The sequence below is a fragment of the Hetaerina americana genome, unplaced genomic scaffold (assembly GCF_022747635.1).
Source record: "Hetaerina americana unplaced genomic scaffold, ioHetAmer1.1.p SCAF_15, whole genome shotgun sequence".
NCBI lineage: Eukaryota > Metazoa > Arthropoda > Insecta > Odonata > Calopterygidae > Hetaerina > Hetaerina americana.
The window spans coordinates 1225770-1247114 of record NW_027286625.1 but is presented as its reverse complement, the minus strand read 5'-3'; the positions used below and the strand labels follow the sequence as shown (position 1 = coordinate 1247114).

At 39.2% G+C, this 21345-nt stretch overlaps 1 protein-coding gene across 1 annotated transcript in view; it reads right to left on the bottom strand.

The window, feature by feature from the left end:
- LOC139686858 (synaptotagmin-like protein 5) overlaps positions 1 to 21345 on the bottom strand; it is a 591798-nt gene that overhangs the window by 260226 nt on the left and 310227 nt on the right. Inside the window, exon 4 of the mRNA XM_071583934.1 lies at positions 17119 to 18024. Within this exon, the coding sequence (XP_071440035.1) occupies positions 17119 to 18024 (906 nt within the window). The remainder of the gene's footprint in view (positions 1 to 17118; positions 18025 to 21345) is intronic.

Here is a 21345-nt window from a genome sequence, read left to right as displayed (position 1 = left end):
AAAGAAGACGACAAAGCCTTCTGACGTGAAGAAGCTGGTCGGAATCCCGCCGTCCCGCGATACGGATCAACGCGGTAGCGACCTAAAAACCACGGGTTGTATAAAAGAAACATCGTAAAAAAATTGTAACCTTATATAGTTATTTTTAACGACAGGATTGAGAAATATATGTTAAAAAGAATACACTGCAATCAACTCAATAAAATGGTCAGAATTTCATAATCGTAAAGATTATCACCTTGACTAGGATTAGAACCTAGATCCTTTGATAAACGACCGAAAGTTCATTTGCCATTTAAGCGTCTCCTAACGCTGTTGATTTCTAATATCGAGGGATCCGGATTTGGATTCCCAGGGGAATGAATTTTACACTGCGAATTCTCGCATTTGTACGCACATCAATGGCTGACTCCGTTAAAGTAACTGTCGCAGCATTTCCCCGAGGCTCCTTGAATTTGTCAATAAAAGGTATAAAGCAAAACAACAACCCTTGACCATCAAATGCAACAATTCAGGCGACAACGCATGGAGAAAACGGAGAGGTAGGGGAGTATGACGAAGAGGAAGGGGATGGGGTGGACACAAATGGTGGAAAAAAGAGCTTGGTGGTGGGAAGAAGAGGAGGCGGTGTATGAAGAACAAGCTGAAATGCCCCGACTGGACTGGTTAAGTACGCACGTACATACAAAAGAGAAGAGGGAGAGAGAGGAGATCCCGTATCGAATGACTCTTACCACCCCCAAGTCTCCTCCACCCGCTACCTCTCTCCACACGCCTAAACAAGCTCGGTTTTATCTCTCGCCCCCCTACCACCTCGCCCCCGCCTCCTCACGGTGTCTTTTTCCACCACGCCGACCCTCCCCCGCTCCTCCTCTCCCTCCGCAACCCCCTCCACCGTCCCCAGACCGCCACCGCATGCATACCTCAAGGGGGACGAGAGAGTGAAAGAGAGAGAGAGACCCACACACACAAACTGTCTTCTCCCCCGGGGATGGCACATGAGGAGAAGTTTCCGAGTCTCCCTTTCCTCCCCCCATCCCATCTCTCTACATGCACGCTGGTGGTTGGTCTCTTACTCTCTCTCTCTTTCTGAGTCCGTCATCTTCTCCTGCAACACCCACGGCTCCCTTAAAGGAAGGGGGAGGTCGATGGGGATGAAAGAAGATGTCGATGAGATGCAAGTGGGCTCGAATCGAAAAATTGCCATCAATCAAACACGAACAATCATCGAATGGAATTCCATCGAAAAATTCCTCCATTTCCTCGACTGGTGCCGAAACAAATGAAACATTGTTGCGACGCAAAATTATTCCCTCAAAACTCTGGTTGGCTTCGTGACCGCAAAAATGATGCAGTTTTACTTTCAGCGGAATATTGACAAAGGGCTAGTTGACGGAATACTTGTTTGATATTAGTTCCGAATATCAAAAATGACCAGGAACGGTTGTTGCACGTCCAGAGAACTATATTACGGTGGCGATATTTCCCCATCACATATTGCTCATGATGACTTTATCGCCGATTAATTCGAGAGTATGTGGTGTCGTATCCAACACTGACTCCATTATCATTTGCTCTATACTATTCATCAGTCAAAAAATGTATATTTAATGCGTATTTTCATTCGTTTAATTTACATTCATGTCGCTCTGCAAAATATTACCACAATTTTATTGGACCGAAAAGGGGTTAAAATGCAGAACGCATGCGGCCAATAACCACGTTTGGCTTTGAAAACAATAATTATGCAGAAATTTAAATTTCAGCACAGATAGTGGCACTGATATTAATTTATTAATGGATGCACCGAATGTGATGATTTCCTAGCCTAAAGAATGCTCCATCACAATCACTGGGAATGATCACACACCTGATACTGGATCCGAAGCAAACTTCGTGCTTGTTCGTTATATCTCTGCCAAAAAAACGTACTAAAGCAGCAAATAAGATGCAAATAATACACTGTATTTTCACATAAATTTTATATACTTGTGTGTGTGTATTTTTAGCTAAACTAACGATTTAGTTAATAAACTACTGTTTCTCGTCATTAGATGTTGAACATAGTATCATGTGGTGAACAGGAGAAGGTTATTTCTTGTAAGATAAGATACAGGATTAGAACACGACGAATTCCAGTATTGGAGAGAATTTACTTCTTCATACCAATTTAAAAGTAATATAGGTTGAATATTTCAGAAAAGAAACTGTTTTCATATCAAACAAATAAAAGTATAGAAAATGAGAAGCTTTCCTGATAGTCGGGACGCCAGTGATTATCCATCAAGTGAAGTATGATTTGAGCATTTTTTTACTCTTCAACTCCAGGATGGTCATCATAAATTTTTTATGCATTCCATTTCTTCCCGTGATATGTTAGCATTTTCGGCCAATGGTCGGCCAGTCTTGACCGATGATCCTCCTTGAAACTGGGTTAATAGGGGATTCTACCATTATCTATATCCCTCAACAGGAAGAGCTGTAAGGGAGCTAACGACTAAAATCAACCTGAGCCGAAAAAACGCATCCTGACCTGTTTTTAGAGGATCCAGAATGCAAGGAATCGATAGAACAGGACGCGGGACCAAACGGGAGGGGCACAAGGAGCATTGGCCCCGCTGATGGGCGCCGCGACGGGTGGAGGGCACGGAGAGAGGCCGGTGAGGGCGAGTAGAGGGCAAAGACATGCACACTTACACCAAAATTCCCAAATATCGCGCTCTAAATGAAGTGAAAAGATTGAATGTCCCAATGGGCGCTGGGAATATTAGTATGATACATTCAAAGTAAAGATGTAAGGAATTAGTTAAGAGAAAACACGTGAGTACAAGGGGTTAAGACAAAACCAACATTAAAATTTACCTATTGAGGGCGTGGGGGAAAATACGTCCAACCGAACATTTCTCTCCACGCATGGACGTCTTCGGAAAGAGAAACTTTTTTGTCACCCAAAAATAGCATTCTTCCCACATTACACCTTGCCCTCTCACTACACATATTTTAAGCGCCCAGTCATTTGACCATAACTTTTTCCCTCGTATTACACAGCGTTTCTTTAGATTCACCACAAATCAATACTCGGATAAAGGAGGGTGTAAAATAAGTGAATATTTCGAAATTAACGTTTGAAGCGGGTTGAAGAGAGTTATATCCGATGAATATACTTGCGTTTCCTTTAAATAACCTGCATTATAGGTTGTTACCGTTGTAAATTTGATATTTGGGGTTGATATCATCTTCATTAAGTGCAGTAGTCTACGGAGTTTGCCCAATTCTATTTTTATTTAACTGGATGAAGAAATATTTTTGACAAGTCAGAAAAACCTCATTCGCAGCAGGTTTCAGATGAAGACGGATAATAAAATTAGTCAAGGGAAGTGCTGGGAAGTGGGAATAAAATGTCATGGGGTACTGGAAATATATGTTGAAGTAATGATAAAGGTGAAGAGAGGTAGGTAAACGAAAGTGAGCAGAAAGATGGAGGAAGGGAATAAATATTTTAGATTACAAAGGAGATAATTGTCAAGAATTATAGAAAGTGAAATACGACGATTCGTTTCATGGCGATTTGTATCTATCACTTTACGGAAAGAAAAGATGGCTATAATATAACCATTACTCATCATGACCTGATGACTTAATATTGAATACATTAATTATTTCAGTAATATTAAATAGAAGCATGGGCTTGAAGTGCTGGCTTCCCAAAGAAGGCTCGATTTGGGGGGGGGTGTGTGGTAGGGTTTATCAGTAGGACTGCTTAACTGCACGTCGTTTACATTTTATCAGGAAAAGTAATGTTTGTCGAACGGGAGAACGCATGATTGTGGATTGATATGCGCCTTTCCCATATAACGGACGCTTCAACTGATCAAACTTCATAAGGCCGTTGATTCTTATATAATAGTTCGCCACTAGTTGATAAGCTTTTCTTCTTTTACAGTTTAAAATTTCAAATAGTCCTACAGATAATCTTTACACCTAACAAAAGAATAAACTGAAAATAGTTCGAGGAAAAAAGAGAATATTGGGGGAGAAGAAAAAAGGTGGACGAAAAAGATCCCTAATAGGTAGCAAAAACATGAAGACTGCGGTGGTAAAGACAATTCAGGCGAGAGTGGAAAAGAGAGGAATACTACTAAAGTACTACTACTACTACTACTACTAAGTATTTTGTGCGGAAAGAAGGGGAATTGTAGGATATTATCGTAAGTATACCAAAAACACTGAAGTGTTTTGAAATTAACCGCCACGGTTTAGAATATTCATAATAGTAAGAATTACTTAAACATCCAATGCAATCTTAGAAATTTCCCTGATCTCACAAGCGTTAAAATAATATTGAGTTAAACAATCAAATTGAATTAGACAAATCGTCATTTAAGGTTTTCTCATTTTTAACCAGATGCTTATTTGTTCTGATACTTGACTCATACGAATACGAAACCTGTAATTTAACTTATAGTTTGACATTTCTCTTTGAAATGTAATTAAAATTTCGACATCCCCCTCCAGCAAAATGTCTCTATTTCCCAACCTCATCAAATGGAACCAATCAGCAGACGTTAATCTTAGGGAAAGAGTCCACGAGCCCCAAAGACTGGCTGGATATTCGTAAATCGAGAGGACCGAGAAAGGGGCGGGCAGTGACAAGCAAGGTCTTGGAGAGGGGGGCGGGCGCCGTTGACCTTTTCACTACGTTTTCTACCAGGGGAGAGGGGCCGCTTTAAAGACGAGGCCCAGGGGCGCAGAGGACCTGAAGAAGGGACGAGACAAGGGGGGGGGGAGTGTGTGGACTTTAGGGGAGTGGGAGGGGAGATGGAGGAATAAAGCGACGGGGAGCTCAGTGGCGCTCGATTAAAAGTAATTGGTGACCCTTCTCGCCCACGCCACTGCCCCACCAACGGCTCAGATTTTTTTCTCCATCTCTTCCTCAGCCTCCGACCCCAACAGCCACACCCGTCCGTCATACTACCCCAATTCCACACCTCCCGGATCTCATTCCCTTCCCCATTTCCTATCATCATTGGTATCGCAATGGATTCGGCTTGATTTTTCATACCGGCACTGCTCCAGTGTGCTGGCAGTGCCGTTTTTTTAGGGATTCAAAAATGCTTCCACCAACAAATTCAAGCGGAAAGAGTAAATGGCAAAATATTGATCTATCGAGAAATTTTTCCCCACGGTATGGAATTTCCCATCTACGGGCGACTCATCGAAAGTAATGACTTGGATAACCAACACACTCGCTCAACCGGAGGGATCCATCGGTCCGGGGGATAAATCCCTCTCCACCCTGTGTTTTCGGAGGTTTTTCCGACATTTAAAAGTATTTCACAGCCATAGAAAGTTGGTAAAATAAATTATTTGCAAATGCCATCTACGTCATTCCGACTGCAATATGGATTTTCAGATGAACCGTTCAAATTCGATTCCATTTCTATGGAAACGCAAAGTAGTGCTTCATTGAAGAATTCAGCCCAACACATTTGTCACGCCTAATCACGTGATCCATGAAACGAAAACTGTTCCACTGCGTTTGATTGTAAAATATTCCTATGTTTGAAATGACTATTTTTGTTTTCTAGAAACCCCTTAGCGTAGCATTTAAATACACTAAAAAGTATCGTTTTCCGTAAGTTTAAAAAACTAAGTTGTTCTTCATGGTGCATATACTTATAGTATGTGTGAGGGCTGAGCCGTTATTTGACGGTACTCATTGAGACAACAGTGGAAGAGTCTAAGGTGGGATTTGGAATGCATGTGAGATTACCTCCCCATCCATTTACAATACGTCGCAAATCTAGGGTGAAAGAAAAAGGTTGAATCCATGTCACATTTATCCAGATAAATTGACGAAAGGGGCAGGGACCTGGTAAAGGGCAGTGTTTGAATTACTAAAAACCAAGCCTTCGAAAGGCTTTCACAAATTTTCTTGCCTGAAAATTACACGATTGACCCGATTTCCTTCAAAAATTGGTTAATATATTGTGAATAAGACCGTACTAGTTTCCTTACAGATTATTATAACATTCGACCCATAAAGTCCGTCCTTGGTCCATGTTTGCTCATCGACAATTGTTCTGAACCATATAGTAAACAACCACTTTCCTGAAGGTGGATAAGATGTTAAAAATAACAGTTTAAGGGGCACGTCCAAGCTATCAAGCTCGAAAGTTGGTATAGAAGCGTAACTTCAAAGCCTAAAAGGTCTCGGCATAATAAAATATGGAAGTCAAGAGTGAAACTGCAATTCAACCGCGGTCAATAGAAACCAGTTTTAGCCGTGAAGGAACATCAAAATTAGCCTTCGGGTTGAAAACTTCTAGTGATGTTTGGCAGTTTTTCAGCAAGGAAAAACTAGAGAAAGGAAATCTATTGAATTTCCGTAGGCAAGGTTGATTTAAGCCGAAAGGTTGAATATGGGCAAGAATTTCAATAAGATGATTCATGATATCTCCGAGCAACATACGAGACTAGGCTGAAAACTAATGCCCACATGCTTGTAGACCACAAACAAAATGACCTTCAGAAGCACTCCTGGTGGCATGTGGAAGTATCATTCTCCTCAACATGCATTCGCAGGTTTGAGGTCGTTTTATTCATCCAGTGTATTTCGAGAAGCGGAAGCATGGAGACGTGTTCTAATGTCAACGCGAGTTAAACAGCGTGTTGTTATCGAATTTTTACCTGCTAAAAAAGTGATTCCTACTGAGATTCATCGTCGTTTAAAGGCTGTTTATGGTGACGTTGCTGTTGATAGGTCTACTGTACTTCGATGGGTAGTAAAATTTCGTGGCTGCGAGCCTGGAAAAGCCATAATTATTGATGAAACACGCAGCGGACGTCCGATCACTGCCACAGACGATAAACATCGCAAAATCGTCGAAGATTTGATTCAAAATGATCGGCGGATCACATAAAAGCGTATCGCAAACCATATGGGAATATCCAAGGAAGAAGTTTGTCGTTTTAAAGGCAGCCTGGCGCCAATAAACTTGCAACATGACAACGCTCGTCCACACACTTCGCGCGCAACTGGAGAGGCTCTGCGTAACCTGAAATGAGCCGATTCCACACCATCCTTATTCCCCCGAATTTTTTCCTCAACTCAAGAGACACCTCAAGGGTAATCATTACACCTCGGACGATCAGGTGAAGGCAGCTTGCCAAGTCCTGGATTCAAGAAAAGTCGGATGAGTTTTTCAGTGACGGAATGAAAAAACGTGTTACACGCTGGGAGAAATTTGTTAGCATTAACGGTGACATGTTGAAAAATAAATATATGATTTTGAAGCTTAAGAATTGTACTTTAATGTACTTTTTCCCGATTTTGTTATTTGTTTTTGTTCGCGCTCTACAAGCATGTGTGCATTACTTTTCAGCCTACCATCGTATTTCATTAAATGAATGGCAGACGGTTGTCGGTGAAAAAAAAAGATGAAAAATACTGGTTGCAGTAAGAATGCATAATTAATAGACTCAAGATTATTAAATCGCAAATATCTCTATTACACGTTAACCAAGTTGCAGGCAAAGTGATATACATATTTAATACACCAGGAAAAAAGCTACAACAATTAATAGGTCTTAACGCTAATATAGAAGAAAGTGCGAACAACTAAGAAATGAAACGTTAGGAAGAACACCTGAAGCGTCGAGGACGGGATGAAACATGATCCATAATGTTAAACAGAGACTACCATTGCGACGGCGTACATTTTCCGTGAGCACGCTATGCAGATGAGCGACCCACATTCTTACTCGTACCTTCTATGCAGCTGCGAAGAAAAAAAAGGATTGGTCAATGAATAAAATTATCAATGCATGATCAAAAATAAGGATAAGGGTGATGAACTCTTTCATCAATTCCGGACCATGTCACGGATTATTTAGGCTGGGAAACTCAATCTAAGAGTACTCAGTCAGTGAATTCAAAACTTAAATATTTACATTTTCTACATAGCCTTACAAATCGCCACGGAGGTGCGTGGCAGGATGTGTTGATTCGTCATTATGGCAATTATTGATTTCTACGTTACCCTACAGCAAAATTAGGAAACAATTAATTTTCGTGCAGTTCGAGTGGTTGGTGAGATATGCTAATTCTACTTCTGTAATCACGCGTAGTGGGAGAGCAAATTAATTCCTTATATCGGTTTGCCCCAGCAGTTCATTTATCTTCGTAACTTCTAGTTTTTCTTCATCGAAACTTCTCGCCAAGTAATGTAGGGTTAGAATTATTCCCATAGTGTCAACATTAAAGCCATTCAGTTTTCACTCGAGAAGGTTATGTCATGAATGTAATTTCGTGCTTAACACGACTTACAGCAAAGACTTTTAAATAATTGTGCGAGGCTTTCTGCACGTCCATGACGATTATCATATAAATGAACAACTTTTCTTCACGTATTTTTCAATTCAGAAATTGCATGGAATCTTGAAAGTCAGACATTCATTCAAAGTGAGGCCTAAGATACGCGAAATAGCACATGTAAACTTTTTCATTCGAGTATTTCCTCCCACTAATTGGCGGGCGCTTGAAAACATCAGCATTCAAAGGGCTGCTTCTAAATGTATTTATGGCATGGTCGGCCGTATTCGTTCGCCGTAACCGTTGTGTTCGTTACGCATTTGCCGGTGAATCTAAAAGTTGAGAGATGAATACCCATACAGGGAATGGATTTTGTGAGGATTGTTGTACAATTTACTATGAAATTTATGTTGTACTAATTTTGCGCTAGCTTGAAAATGAAAAATAAAAACGGCCAACCGAGACTTAAAATCTGGTTTGTATCACAACTCGAATATTAGAGCACTCAGGTCAAAACGTCCAGTGCGGCCGTAGAGGAGAGTAGAGAGGGGGAAAAATGGAGCAAGTGGAAAGGATCGAAGTGAAGGCAGAATTGGAGAGAGATGGAGGAGCAGGTGGAGCGATAAAAAAAATCAGTTTCATGGAAAGTGGAACGGCGGATGAATGATTCGTACACCGTTAAGTCGGGAGGAGCGGACACGACTTCGTATAATATACTTCGAGTACGACTCGCTCCGGCCACGGGGTCATTTTCGATTTATTTAACCTCTGGCATTTTTAACCACAAAGAGAACGGGGTGCGGGAGGGAAGAGGAGGGAGGGCGGGGAAGACGGTCACTGACGAGGGCAACCTGGGACGGAGAGGGAGAAAGGGAATGTGCGCAATCTAATTGAGAAGCAATATCCGAAGAATATCAGAACTTCGTTCAAGCCGTATTACGATGATATCGCAGAATGTTGCTCGAAAATAGAAACGATCCGAATGCAGCACAACAGAACGCATATGCATGGGTTTTGAGGGAACTCGACGCAACGAAAGATAATTGTTCCTAGCAAAGATTTTTGGCAAATTATGTCCCAATCTCACTGGTATAGACGAACAAGTAAAATGCGAGCTATGAATGAAAATACAGTTAGCCACAAAAAAAAACAAAAAGGGAGACCAGGATTATTTCATACTAAATAAATATGCAAGCCGCTATGGAAAAGATTACTCGGCCAAAAATTTTTCTTTGTTTGGGAAGAATTAAGACCGGAGGTTTTTTGGTAATTCTCCGAGGATATTTAAAATTATCTCAAAAGGAATCACCAGTCCATAGCCCATTTTGACATAATATGATATCAAAGTCATAGTAAATATATCAAACGATGGAAAGTTTAAGCCCTAAACGAACTTCGATCATATCACGGGGATGCTAAATTTGGATATTTGTATATAACTGTACTTAAATAGTACTTTTCCACTGAATTCAGTCATTGTGATTGACTTCGCTTTGGTTTGGTATTATCAGATTAATTAACTGCGAAAGCCGTTTCAATACGAAGCGGGCTATTCATTGAAATAAATGGCAGGGAAAAGTTTCAATTATGCGCAAAAATAGTCTCAGATTTTTCAATGCTCACTGAAATGAACTGTATTGGAACAGATCATTTCGGTTACGCAGACTAGGTAATGTAACAAAGACACAATCGATTTTCAATTATCAGACAGAAATCATCAATTATTAATAATCCATCTAGAATCCCTCCGAGAATCTTTGTCTGGTTCTAGAAAATCTAACATGTCCCCGAGAATTAGGATATGTGTCAATTACAATTTTAGAAAGTATTGCTCACGTTTTAACTACAGTTACATTATATTATAAATATTTCTGATTATCTTTTACTTTCTGATATACTCATGAATCAAAGCATAGTTTTTAAAAGTTGTTAAGAAGGTTAACGGGGCAGCTGTAATATATTGGTTATTCATACAAATTCTCCAGCGTAAATAACGTCACTGTTGGATTATTTTCCTAAGTACTATCCCATAGTACAGACCATAATGGTATTTTTTACAATTAAGTAGTATCATTGTGAATGGATAGTATCAACAATAGCTGGGAGCGATAATAAAACTTGTATACGAATCATTTATTACTCCTAACTATCAACGACGGGTGCTCGTGAATATCATTAGGTAAATTTTCAAAAACTGACGTTATATAGAAGCAATACTTTCAGTTTTATCTTAGTTCTGAGGAGGGAAATAATTTTTCTCACCTTCCCTTTTTCAGCAGACTGATCCCTCAAAGACATTTGATTATTTATCTTAATCCATCGATTTACAGGCGAACCTTCATTCCCCATTTCTTACTTGTACAGGTGAATTACCAAAAACAAATTTAACTCATGCCAAAATGGTTATAAAATGAAGTTAAATATATTTTCTAGAGATAGAAAATGGACAGCGATTTCCGCCAGGTAACGAAATCGAACTTATTGCATTGCATATAATGTTCTTAATCGCGAAGATCAGTCCTCGCATGCCATGAAATAATTCTCTTCTGCAGGAGGAAGTTACGAAGCGGCTGGCGACTTAAGCATTCCGGAAAGAGTTAGGCTTCGCTCTCTGAAATTACGTCAGAAAGCAACGGTGGCAGGGCGTGACATCATCTGGCATATCAAAGGGCATGCTCGCATTTGACCTGCGCGACTATGTTCATACAAGCTCCGTCCTTTCAGAGGGGGTGCCACAGTGATTGATGCCAAAGGTGCTCCTCGTTTTCGAGGATATTTCTTTGTCATGGTCAAGGAGGACTAGTCTTCACAGCAACGAGCTCAACCCGCAATGAAAATGCGATCGTGCAACTGTTCAACTTTCGACCACCGTCTTCCATACAACAGAAGACTTTTTTTTCAATTTTCATTAATACATTTACTATAACAGAATGTTGAGTTGGCCCTCCATTACTTCAAAATCAAATCTCCTATAGTTGTGGAACACGTCCAATGTACCCAGGAGGTCTATAGAGTCAATGTTTTCAAAATATATTCAATGAATCAAAGAGATACTATTTTAGAAACCTATTAGAAAATCCAATAAATCTTATTGAAATACATAAAAAGAACCAAGGAACAGAAATACTGGAAGATTAGGCTATGATAAAATCAGGAAAAAAGTCATTTTTATCGACAGTTTTAATAATTAAATGTCGGTTTTGGACGGTCCATATGCAGAATCATTTTCTTCTCTATAATGAGTGTGATAGCGAGAATAGCTCTCTTATTCCGCTATTTCTTTTAAATCCAAATTCGTCCAAATTAAAATACTCTTCTGCTTTCTTCACCACTCCTGGATGTATTATTATTGTATGAATCTTCAAGACATGGAGCTTATTAGCCTGCTTGTTCCTAAGGTTTCGCAGTTTTTGCCTTTTTCTTTTTTGTAAAGGGACAACTACACTCTTCTTAAAATCCATCGGTACTGTTCCTCCTTTTACTCATCATACAGGTATAACGGTTTCAGGAAATTATTTTCTTAATTTTTTATTAGTTTCAAGAGTTTGTCAATCTCTGGCGCCTTTTTTTTTGGCTCTGCAGTCCTTACTGCAGTATCAAATTCTGGCCTGCGGATAATTGAGCCGCCTATTTTGAAAGTGGACTAAGTCCATTTATACTTAAATCGATATATTTAATGGTTTGGTGTTTCAATGCAATTAAAAATGTACGTACAGGATACTAATGAGTCATACTGCTTCAGTGTGTCTAAAGGTGTTAAATTTATATTTCCTATTTCAAAAAATGGCAATTAATAAATGAATAATATGCGTTTTCTTACCAAGAACGAAGTTAGGTCACTTTCAAAATTAACAACCTGATTCATTATAAAATTTGAAGGACCCCAAGTCCATTCAACATAATTTAAGATGTTTCACATTGAAAAAAACAATACTCAATTAATTTTACATATATTTACAACATTTCAAAAACATAATTTATGCGATCCAAAACATTTTCAACTACATAACGTACAAAAATACAAACATAAATTACAACGTACAAACATAAATTACAAAACAATTTATAATTCATCTACATTTTGTGTTTGTGAAAGGAATTTGTAGAAATCATGATGTTCCGTTGGTATATATCGTAATAGGTCAATTACGTCGTTGAATTTTGCTGTCGTAATTTGTCTGATATTTTTATACAGGGGTGTCAATAAAATATTTTCGAACTTTCTTGGTCTACCCCGACGAGGTAATAAATTCAGAATTTTAAAATTTTCATTCCCATTCATTGATGCCTTATAGAAACTTTATGCGGTTCATTTCTAACAAAACGCATCCAGCATATTTTTAACCAGTTTATTGATTCTTAGTTAGAATTCTTGTAGATATTTTAAATTAAGATTATGAGTCCTGGTTTAACGGGTTTCAAATTTTGGGAAACTTTTAATATGGTTTTGGACGTGTTTTTTCTCTTCCTCGGATATGTTTCTTGATGGTCCAACCATACGCCCAGGTAAATCATTTCCCACATTTGCAGAGTTTAATACACGTTCTAAGCGTCCTTCACTTACTTTAAAGATATCCAAAAAGAATTTTTTACAGACGGGAACTTTTCTTCGTTTCACAATTTTGCGCTCGATAGCGTCTAAGAGCAATACATTTCGTTAATTAAAATCTCCCAAATACCAAAACTTCTCAAAAATATTCTTCCTTCTTCTTCTTCGTAATTTTTTATGCAAGCTGTTCGATGACGGAAATCTTTGTTTCAGAAAACTTTTGAAGGAACAATATTTTCGGTTTGAGTACAATATCTTTTTTCTGAATTCCGTTTAATCCTTCGCCCTTTTTGGATGTATGTTTCATCAATCTTTCCTCCCTTATTATTTGTATCTTCATCCACTGAAGACGAATATTGTTCTATAATTCTCTTTCCTTTCCGATTTTCTTTGAAATCATTTGTTATTAATTCTTCTTCACTATCTGAACTAAATGATCAGGTCGTTTTGTTCTTCCCCATGGGTGAAATAATTTCTAAAATTTAATATTAAATTTTAAGTTTCATTTTTAATTTGATTAACTGCATTAATTAAACGTACTGATTATTCAACTGATGCAATTGCCCCAAAACTGAGGTTAACTTGTTAAATACTAATTAATTGAAATTACCTTCATGACTGCCTTCGGACGTGATCAATAATTAATATCTCAATTTAAGTATAACTGTAATTAGGCCACTTTCAAAGTAAAAGGCTCACTATTGAACTAACTCTGAAAACTTGTGTCCAGAATTATCTTATCTACTCGGAAAATAAGTAACCTCAAATGCTTTATTGATTAATAACTTGAAGTTGTACATGTAACCACAGGCAACCGGAAATAATTGACAAATGGACTTAGGCCACTTTCCAAATAAACGGCTCATATACTCTCCTTTCTCACAATCCCGACAATATTCTTTTCCAGTATTCTTGTATGGATTGTTTTCCTTCATTAATATTTGCATCTCTTCTCTTGGCCTTCGTCACACAAATGTGAAATAAATTAAATGCGACAAAATATTTTTAACGAATTCGTCATTCATTATAAAAAAATACAAATTTTCTCGAGAATCAAGGAAACCCGGTGTTCCAAGTCTTATGTGCAGGGAAAAATATCGCAAATTATAAGCGGAGAAACTCCGCCGTCAGAGGTTACTTCTAGATAACGCAAGTCGAAATTATTGAACATAAGCAAAGAAAATGTTAATCCATGAAGCCTCCAGTCACGGAGTACGCCCCTGATGTTATCTGGTATGTCTTTACTTGAAGGGGAATCGGTAAACTACAATTCAGGGATATAGCGACCTTTCCCTACGTCGAACTTTTAAGCTCCGTTTCGAATACCTACGAAAGTTGAAAAGTTGCTTCTGCAAGAACTACTGCTACTGGAGATACTACTACTTTCGAAGCATAATGTTTTCTCTGACTGTCTCTCTACTATTCTTTTCTTTTCTTCAGAAAATTTGAAAAAAAAAGAGTAGAGCCTTTAGTGCTCCACTGTTAAAATGAATTTAAAACATTTTTATAATACATCTCTAGGTATTTATGTAATTAAAAATTAGCATTATATGTAGAGGTGATAGATAAAACAAAACTATTTGATTTTCAAAAGGGTAATTCCGAGACTAGTGAGGGGGGGTTGTGGGACTGATGAACGAACCGCGCTTAGAAATTCGGATTTTCGCAATTTTTTTGTAATGGCAGGAAGTGACTTATCCTAATTTTGTGCAATAGAAGCACATTATTTCAAAATAATATAACATTATGTAGTGATTACCGCTTTTAGGCAAATATTTTTTGTCCTTCTCGTGGTCTCTTTCTTCAAATCTTTTACAGGAAGTCCTTTATTTGTTTTTTTACCCAAAAAATTCTAAAACCTAAGTAACTATCCTTTTCCGACCATAACTAGCGTAAATCACTTATTTTTCTGGGTGCTCCTCGTAAAAAAAAATAAAAAATTCGTAATGGGAGGAAAATTTTTCATGCTGACAGATTATATTAAAATAGTGTTAAATAATTCTTTATGATTTAGCTTTCTGCCCGCGGACTAGGAAATATCTTCGAATTATGAAAGAATTGTCATAGATAAAGGGAATTAAGTGGTTTGGTCAACGACTGAAACGATAAAATGATGTGGATGAAATATCAACGGAGTTACCGGTACAAATGTACCTATAACATTAAACAAAATTTGTGAAGGTACAAATGTTACTATTTTCGAACACCATATGATAGATAGATATTTCTCTCTCGGTCAGTCCATGAGTAGTGGTTACGCACACGCACCACACAAATTCACATTTCACATCAGCCAAGTCCTCCAATATTTTATCTGAATCACACCATTGCCATAAATATATTCGCACAGTAAATATTAAATGAATCTACTCGATTTATGGGATTGCTTCTAATGCGTATCGACGCTGTGATTACTAACTTAGCGGGGGTATTGAGACTAAACATTATTATATCAAATTCATTTCCGACGAATTATTTACATAGGGTATCAATTCATTGCCGGAAATGGATATTCCGCATCTAAATGGTACACCATTGAAAATATTAAATCCGCACGATATTTTATCATTAGCTGTTTTTAATTTTACTATTTTTCATTTTCAAAATAACGAAAGAGCATTTACTGATTCACTAGATCACATATTGTGAATGGATGATGTAAAATGAGGATGCAACAATTTGAGGGTCTAAGGACTTAGAACCGTGTGGAAATACATTGTTTAGTTCAAAAAACAAAGGATTACTAACGCTAAAAACATGGTCGGAATAATCTCTTAGCAATGAAAAGAGTATAGATTTATAGTGAGAAGTACTTTGTACCATATATCTTTGCAAATGCGTTTTCAACTCTCAAAGCAAAAGTTAATGAAGTTGTCGCTACATAAGGAATTGAAATCTTTATTTTGATCTTAAAGGTTTATAATTTGTAAGACAATCACAATGAGAGGAATGACGATTTAGACATAGAACCTTCAATATTCGTATTCTAGCTATTTCCATCCTCGTTATGTTCCTAATCAGCGAACTACACAGACTATTCATGCTAGCCACGTAGTTTAGATATGAAAGAATACAAATATGATAAAACCAATACTTCCCAGTTAGTAAAGTAATAACCACAGGCATTAGCAGATGCAATCGGAGTTGTAAATCTACTGATTACATGAAACTGCTCAGCTCCTTTATTTTGCATTTATTTGCATAGGCTTTTATATTTCCCAGTGGTGCATTAGGTACCAACTATACAGCATAACGTTACAATATTAGTGGATAGCACCAGTAATACATTACACATTGAGGCAGGTATAATACCTTTACAATGAGATTTAGGACCATAGAAATACCTAAAGCCCTATTTTAATTTTCAAAATATTCAAAAAGATGGAACAAAAGAATCATGCCATCAACGTAATCGTTACGTTACTCCGACACAATTTGCAAGATGCAAAACTGACGTTCATTCCGTTTGGTGAATAACCCAAATACATGCAGAAGTGGTATTTCATACACTATGAAAACACGATCATTACAGCGATCTGATCATACCTGTTAGAAAGTGATTATTTATAGGAGTAATGAACACGATAAGTACTCTCCCATTTATAATTGTTACCTTAGATAACATCATTATTTAGGAGGCAAATATATGACGCGTACATGTACGTAACTCAGTCTCAAAAACTTTAATTTTATTTTTTAATGCGCATATGATGGATATGTATTCACAACCACATTTTCTACATGAATGTACATAAGTGTCAACAATTGCCAAGATATTTCTTCAAACTTTCTATCTCCGAAAACCAGCTGACTATTATGAAAGCACGATGGAGGACAGAACGAAGATACTTTATGTCATTATCATGGACTCTACTTAGACAAATGACTGGCCAAAACAACGAATTACCAATTATTTAGAACAAAGAAAGCTCATTAGCTATCTTTAAGTTCTTACAATGTGCGGTTTCGCGACGATAATTTGAAAATCGGCTTCTCTAATAGTGAGTAGACCTTAATTATGCCATGGGTTAGTTCATGCACTGCAACCATTACCTACGAACCGTAATTTAATGAAAGTACTAAGTAAGAGGAATTTAGCTCCGTACATTCCAAACTATTGCCCTTAATATTTTCTGTAAGTAGAATTAGGTACAAGCAGCGTGCACAAGGTAATAAAGAGGTCAACTACGATCAACATGAGACACGTGATACTTCTTGAAAATAGGAGAGAAGTCCGAGGCAAGTGGGTACTTACCACCGTCGACCACAGCGACCTCTTCCTCCACGCTCTTCTTCTTCTTCTTCCTCTTGATGGTCACCTTGCGGAAGATGGTCCCGCTCAGCGGCTCCACGTCGAAATCCTCCACCGGGTCTTCTTCCTCCTCATCCTCCTCCTCTTCCTCCTGTTGCTTCTTCTGCTGTTGTCTCGGCGGCTGACGTCCCTCCTTCCCAGCGGCCGCTTCCTTCTCCTTGGGTGCCTTCCTCTCCAGGCTCTCCCCACGCCCCACTCTCTGGACGCCCCCCTCCTCCGACCTCCCACCGCCTCCCTTCTCCAGGACCCGGGCGAATCTCTCGCCTCCGCTGCCCTTCCTCTCTCTCGGGCTCTTCGGGGCGAAGGACTCGCCCTCAGATGACCCTTCCCCCGTGCTCCCGGCGGACCCGGTGGACACGGCCTGCTGCCTCCGCAGGGATATTCCCTTCCGGCCGAGCAACCGCCTCCCGCCGCCACCTACCGGGCTCGCCGGTTCCTCTCCGGAGAGGTGCTTCTTCTCCGGCGACGACGAGAAGATGGCGTCCTCGTCCCGCCGGAAGATGGGTGGCTGCAACGGCGGCATGACGTCCTCATCCTGGGAGACGCACCTGCGTGTGGGCACGGCGTCCATGGGCCGGTCGCCGCTACCGCCGACGCCGATGGTGCCGCTCCCGCTCGAGCTCCCGCGGCGCAGGAGGTAGAGGAGGGGGTGTGCGGGCAGGCGGCGGTGGGGTGGGGACTCGCGGTTATCCGTGGAGCGCCTGGCGTTGTCGGCCGCGGCGGCGTCCGCGGCATCGGCGGCGGCCTCGGCTGCGGCCGCCGGCAGGTAGGAGGCGCCCCGTGGAAGGCTGCTGTAGGCCCGTAGTTCCGGTGAACCTTGCGGACCACCGAAGGATCTCCTGTGTGATGCTGTAACGAAACCGGAAAAAAAGAGGAGTCTTAGTATTGCAATTAGAGGAGTCCAAGTGCGGATATTGATATTATTTCTATTAATGTTCATCCGGTGGCAGAGGGAAAAAATCGCATTCTCTCGACGATTGAATTTTCACCGCGAGGTATCTTAGTTGAGGGATGAGATTAACCTAAGACAACCAACTTTTCGAGCGCTGGATGGGATTTTTTTGCGGTACAACTTAATGTCCATAATAATACTCATTCCACTGGCGGATGTGAGGTGCTTCAAATAATATGAACTGCGAATCGATTCAAATTTATATCACAAACGAATTAGTGCAATGTGCTCGTCTAATTAGGTAGAGCGCTGAGCTACTGACCATAGGGCCCGGGTTAGATTCCAGGTGATGCCTTATCATCCTCAGCTTCAAGAATGTTGCAGACATATTTTGGTACCAGGTCTTCCTAGTGAACCTCAGGCGTCATGGGAAAGAGGTAATTCTATTCTGCGGAAATTAGACATAGACATGATGAGTGAATTTCACACTCCGCATAGGGCTTCGCATTGGCTGAGTTCCTTCCTTATCCACCAACAAAACCTTCAGTTGATTCCAAGAAACTGCGGGAGATGCCGCAATGTAACTTTTAACGGAGATCTAACAACCTCATATTTCCCCTTATACCTCCTTTATTTGGTATACGATTTGACCTATATCCCCCTTCACAATAATCCCCAATCAGGTCAGATTGTGGATTTTTTACCTCAGAAATATACATATTACTGGATTAGAGGCTTAATAGATATTTTAATAGATTGGAGGCTTTTGAAATGTAGGTGTGCAGATGGATGGAGAAGGAAAAATGGACGGAAAGGAAAACAAATGACGAAGTGCTGGGTATGGTGGGCGAAGAGAGGGGATCATTGGGAGAAATCCTAAGGAGACAGGAAAAATGGATGAAAAGCGTATTGATCCGCAGTGGGATATTGAAGACTGTGATAGAGGGGAGAATAATAGGCAAACGAGGAACGGGAAGGAGCGGGATAGGGATGTTGGATGGTATGAAGGGAAGAATAAACACAGATGAAGGAAGGAAGAATACAAAGGTGAAGAGAGGCCTGTTGGAGAGAAAGATGTTGACTTTGTGTTTTGTTAGGAGAAAGAAAATATTTATTTGGTCGTTGCGTCCATCCAACACCTACCTTAACCGGTAGATTACCTAATAAAAATGTATATTTTACTGTAAGTGCCCATCACGAAATATACGTGTATACAGGACAGAATCTTCTAGGTGGACTAATTCTTCAACTTTTCGGTTCCTTCTTCATGGCAGTGCCGCGGAAGATTCCAAGAACTTAAATCTCTCTACATATGCGGATATTGTTAATCGGACGAACCTTCTAAATACATAAAAAGCCGTAGGTGTATTCTCGTGTCCCTCCACGGTGATGCGGAACTGATGAGGTGTAGGAAACATTATTATCATAGATTACTTACAAAATGATGACTATTTGATTATGCGAAGTTTTAAAAGTTATTTTTGCTCCACTGTAGTTCTAAGTCGGGTAGTCTTCGTTTAACAAGACGGTTTCAATAAGCCTAGGCCTACTCAGCTCTCCGTTAGAATTCCACTCCATCCGTAAAATTGTACGTTATTCATTCCTTTATTCCGTTTTAGAGTTTAAAAACAGCTTTTAAAAAGAGTAATGGTTTCTCACGACATTTTTTATCTTGAGGGAATCACATGTTGCTGCTTCGTTTAAGGCTATGCTCTAATACGGCTAATTAAACAATCATTAAATTAGGTAATTAAATGCTGTACGTAACACTGAATCCACTTAGTGCTTACACCATACATTTTTCCTTGCGAAACAGTTATTCAAAGAAGTAAAAATCTGAACAAAATTGAAAGTAGAATAATTTATCTCGGATATTACACGGCTACACTGTTGCGATATTAATTCGAAATGCTATTTCTATTGGATTATAATTCTATTAAACGAAATACATGCATTACCCCCAATATGTGAAACCTTTCCATTGTCCAACTTGAGAGTCATGCTGGTGTATCATAGCACTGAATATTTGAGTAACCACATGTGGCAAGCAAGAAATTCGCTAAGGAAATAATGAAGCAATGAGGGAGGATAAACTGATTTGAAGAGGACGTTGAAGAACTTCGAGGTAGTAATAATATTATCTGTTAGATAAGAGCACAACCAAACTTGAATATTTAGAGAATGGTAGAATGAAAGAGTAAAATCTAGGAGAAGGAAAGCGATACGAAATTTTACTATTCATCTTATTAGAAGTTCGTCTCGTACGCATAAAGAAGTAGATATGTTACATCTAAATTCCGTGGCATGTGTAGCTATGGTATAAATCATTTCAATTATTTGTATCATTCAACATATTTATTAGTGGCTAACATTTAAGCGACAATTATTTTATATCGTATGCCTGGTGTTAGGTCACTCCTTGCCAAACACATTCTAGTGTGGGGTGCCATGCGGATAGAGAAATGGAAATTTTATTGCATTAGGAAGCAGGATTACTGACAACTGATAGAAAAACGTAGTTCGCAGAATTGTCCTGGCCAAGATAGTTTATAAAATAAGGATGTACTATTCATAGAAAAAACGTACTTAAGTATTTATTCGAAAATAGCTTAATCAGACATGAGGAATATGAAAAACTTTGTGAAATTCATCAAAATTTTATCAATACTATTATTAGTTTGTCTTATTCCTAAAGATTTATGTTCAAAAGGTTGAGCCAGATACCACTGACATTAATCAGACATATTTAGTCGGTTTCCCTACGGATGTGAGATGGAATGTTGAAGCAGTAAAGAAAAGAAATTTGCAATCAGTGGGAAGAAGAATGCTGCAGGAAAATGATGAGCATCGAATTTAGAAATCGAATAACTTCGCAAAGGGAGTGAAGAAGGAAGTGTGCGGAAAATATTGAAAATTAAGAATTGTTTTCTTGGACACATTTAAAGCGTCGTAGGTTTCCGAAAACTATTTTGGAGGGAAGAGTGAAGGAAAAGAACAACAGATCGAAGCAAATAAGTGCTGAAGTGAAAACGAAAACAGATAAAGACATGAAGAGGTTATCCGGTGGGAGAGTTGAGAAAGCAGTGAAGAGGAAGCTCTGTCGAACCAATCCTCAAACTGAGGGCCATTGATTCCTAAACACACAATGTTCTACTGAATACACTCAGAAAGCATTATCGCCCAATCCGATTAACTAAGCCCCGAAAATGTTCTCACCCAATCGCCCTCGGCCAGCGAGCTCGAGCCGAGTGAAGAGACTGTTCTTAATCTTATTAAGC